Below are 4043 nucleotides of genomic sequence, written 5' to 3'. Positions count from 1 at the left end.
CGGCCGCCGTTGCGCGGCGCAGACCGGCAGCAAGATGGCGGCGCAACAGCAAGACGGTGGGGGAGCTGCGCAGCTGGCGGGGCCGGCGGCGGAGGCTGATCCCCTAGGCCGCTTCACGTGTCCCGTGTGCTTAGAGGTGTACGAGAAGCCGGTACAGGTGCCCTGCGGACACGTGTAAGCGGCGAGCCCGGGCCTGGTCGGGAGGCACTTAACTGACTGGGAAGGAAATGGAGCCGAGGAGCGAGATGCGTCTCAGGGCGGGAGCCAGAGGACCCACCCAGAGGGGCCTCCCGGGGGTGTCCCCCGGGGCTCCTAAGGGCCTTGAAAGCTGCAGGGGCGTTCTTCTGTCTCGCCCCGCTTACTTCTAAGTATCCCGTCCCTCCGCCCGTCTTAGCCGGGCAGCTGCTGTCCGTTGAGCGCCTGCGATGTTCCAGGCGGCCTGTCAGTTTCCTTCCCACACGTGATAGTGGACTCGTGCCCTGCGGGGACTTTAGGCTCGGAAGTCCGCCCTTGGAGAGCCGACGTTTCCTTTCTAGACCACGTCGCTCTTAAAGCATAGGACATTTGGCATTGAGTCTAGCTGTGGCGAGATTCTAATATGAATTAAACTTGGGAGAAACGCTGAACTAGACTAAAACAACAAAAGGGAAGTCTTTATGGGGATCTGGCCAGTTTGCCCTTAGCTGTGAAAGGGGGTGGGAGTTGGCAGATGGGATTGTTAGCATTCTACTTCCTGTGTAGGAGGTTTGTTTCTTTCAGTTTTCAATTAAGCCTTCGTGACCTGAATACTGTGAATAGACTGGTTATAATGATTAAAGCAGATATGTGTAAAGATGTCCAGTCCTGGGCTGTGGCCGGGGCTTTCGAGGTTGGTCGATTTGAATCTAAGCCTTGTTCCATCAGACGCACAAACACACCTGCGTTGAAAGAATTGTAGACAACGTGGCCACCTGCTTCTTGCCTCAGAATTGGCTTTTCCTCTCGTCTCTCTCAGTGCTTATCGTGGGATCACCTTGGCATTCGTCTTGGCACCCCTTCACTAGTCGGCAGGCACAGTAGCCATTGCGCTTCATGGGCATTATTCTATAGCCAACCTGCAGCAGGGGAGGGTTGGCAGCCATTTTACAGGTAAATACACCGAGGGTCCGACGCTTGCCTGTCGAAGGGTCGCCGTGGCCTAACTCTTCCCAGATATACTGCAGGTGACCGTTTTAATAGTCTAGAGAACAGTGTTTGGCACCTAACTGGCTGCTTTTTGCCTCATCATGTAGCTTTAGGCTATTCCTCTTTTGCAATTCAGTTAGCCTGGAACTCCCGCCCCCCCCCCCCCGCCGCTTTTCAGGCTTCAAGTCCCTAGTTAAGTTACCTCACCAAACACCATCCCCATCTAAATTACTTCCCCCACTTCCTTTCTGGGACTTAACTTCCTTCTCCTTGCTTGCACAGAGCAAAACTTACAGCTCATGATGGAGTGGCCATAACTTTTTTGCCCCTCAACTGACTGGAATGGCCTCTATGTGCCAGATCTTGGGGTAGACTCTGCCTTCAGAGTTTACAGTCCAGTGGATTGATTATAAATAAGTACCAATGATTTGTCAAACTATTGTAAAAATTCATTCTGCAAGTGGGAGGGTATTTCAGGGATCACACTTCTGTGCGTGGGGTGAATGATCAGGTAAGGTTGAATGAACTAATAAGTCGTGTAAGCAAGCTGTGTCACGAGAGTTGAAGTGGTCTTTAGCTTTTTCATTGAATCCGCTTATCCTTGGATCAGGTTTACCTGATTTTGGATTAATTCAGTGGATTTCATTTACTATTAACATTTGTAAAAAGGCTAGACCCAGCACAGTTTGCTAAATGAAGAGCAGCAAAATTTGAGATTTTCTTGAGCTGGGTGAACCTTTCCTAGGTCAGAGGGCAAGGAAAAGTACTGTTATTCAAACCTTGGCTCTTCTCTGTCCTCACTGTCCTAGCCCCACGTGCTCAGCAGTTCAGTGCAAATAGAAGACAGATGGAAGCACCTCTGTGAGGGCAGCCTGAGTCCCCCTTAGCTCCAACCGAATACTTTCTCCTGTGCCTATTTGATTTTTACCTTTTGTGCTTGGAAAGTTGAGTATCACTGCAACTCTGGCTGGGGCACTGGATTTTTATAAAACTTTATTTCAAGCCCTGAATGACTGCGTTCTCCAATCTAGTAGAATACAGCTGGAGAAAGGCAGCTGGCTGGATGCCCAAGAGAGGAGAATTTCTTCCTAGCACTGTGACGAGTGGAGCATCAGAAGGCTGAACTAGGAAAGGGCCCATAAATAGGAAATAGAAACTGAAAAGCCAGCCCAGGATATTTGAGCAGTTCAAAAGCAGTCTGGTAGTTTGGGTATGTCTCAGGCACAAAGTGACTCATGAACATTTGATAGATGAGCTGAACCTGTGTGCTTGTGAAGAGACTTTGAACTGCTTTTATCTGCATGCTGGGTTTGGTTGCATTATACTCACTGGACCCTTTCTGCTCTCTTGGGTTCCTGTTGTCATCTGCATTTGTGAACAGGCAACACAAGTGATGGCCACAGGCCCTGCCTGTGTCTACTGCCTTATCGCTTGCCCTTCTCACCATGGTCTACTGCATCGTGGCCCCTAAGGTCTGCCTGCCTTCCTTTCCAGTCCTCGTTTGTGTGTGGCATCATCTTGGTGTGGAGCTCTGCACCCAAATCTGTGTGGCTGTCCTTGTAATCAGGTTCCACCCAGCTCAAATGCCAACTCCTCAGAAGCAGCTTTCTGTGATCCCCCCCAGCTGGTCTGTTTGCCATATTTCCTTCATATATTTAATCACTATCTGAAATTGACATTTGTGTTTCCCTTCACTCTAGAATGTAAGCATCATGAGAACAAGGCTTTGTCAAGTTACCATTGCCCTTAGTGGTGAACGAATAGACTCCCTTACCTTCTCTGTACCTGGTCTGGAATTTTGCCTAACAGCATTAACATCAAACTTAGTGACAAGGAGGAAGGAGATTCTTAGAGGCAGTAGAAAATGGTCAAGTGTTCAGAAGGTTGCCTTTCATTATATATCCTTAGTTCTTTCTGGCAGATTTGGTTATACTGTCTTAATCTATCAGGTTGGGTAAGTAGCCCAGGGTGTCTTCTCCATTCTTTCTGTATGCCTTATCTCAGCATTACCATCTGCCTAGGCTTTAGGATAGAAACTCGGTCATCTTTGACTTCTTTTCTTCAAAGTCAGTAAGTTGTCAAGTCCTCCTGATTCTGCCTCTCCATGAATGGTTTCCTGAATTCATCCCCTACTGCTTCAGTCAGACCCTCACAATCCTCTGCCTTTAGCCATCTGTTTGGTTTCTACGTTGTCTCTTCTCACCTTCTCACCTGAAAAAAAAAAAGAAGTAAAGGACTGGGTGCAGTGTTTCATGCCTGTAATCCCAGCACTTTGGGAGGCCAAGACAGGTGGATCACCAGAGGTCAGGAGTTCGAGACTAGCCTGGCTAATGTGGTGAAGTCCCGTCTCTACTAAAAATACAAAATAGCTGGGTGTGGTGGCACGTGCCTATAACCCCAGCCACTTGGGAGGCTGAGGCAGGAGAATGGCGGGAACCCGGGAGGCGGATTTTGCAGTGAACCGAGATCACACCATTGCACTTCAGCCTGGGCAACAGAGCACAACTCTGTCTCAAAAGCAACAACAAAACTTTGTTTTCCGTGATAGCACAGAAATGTTTTTCTGAAACCTGGATTTGGTCTTGTTTTGTTAATACCTTGCTTTAAACTTCTGGCTCCCTACTGCTTATGAGGAAAAGTCTATTAGATTTTTATTTCCTCAGATATATATGAATTTTAAGCCTAAATTAGGCCTAGAATAGTCTTCCCTTCCTCTGCTAGCTGATCCCTTTTTTTAAATGTCAGATGGGTAATGGGCCAACATGTGTAACAAGGTTCGAGGGTGGCACATCTCACACATGTGCATGAACACCCAGTCCTTACGTCCATGAACTACAAAAGGATCCAGCTGACTCGTTTTTTTTTTTTTTTTATTTTTT

At 48.0% G+C, this 4043-nt stretch overlaps 1 protein-coding gene across 1 annotated transcript in view; it reads left to right on the top strand.

Moving 5' to 3' along the window:
• Positions 1–6: 6 nt before the first annotated feature.
• Positions 7–4043, top strand: part of RNF114 (ring finger protein 114) — a 17496-nt gene continuing 13459 nt past the window's right edge. Inside the window, exon 1 of the mRNA XM_011929185.1 lies at positions 7–176. Coding sequence (XP_011784575.1) covers positions 35–176 — 142 coding nt within the window. The 5' untranslated portion in view covers positions 7–34. The remainder of the gene's footprint in view (positions 177–4043) is intronic.

Source organism: Colobus angolensis, unplaced genomic scaffold (assembly GCF_000951035.1).
Source record: "Colobus angolensis palliatus isolate OR3802 unplaced genomic scaffold, Cang.pa_1.0 Scaffold8, whole genome shotgun sequence".
NCBI lineage: Eukaryota > Metazoa > Chordata > Mammalia > Primates > Cercopithecidae > Colobus > Colobus angolensis.
The sequence above is the reverse complement of the archived record's forward strand: the minus strand, read 5'-3'. Positions and strand labels throughout refer to the sequence as shown.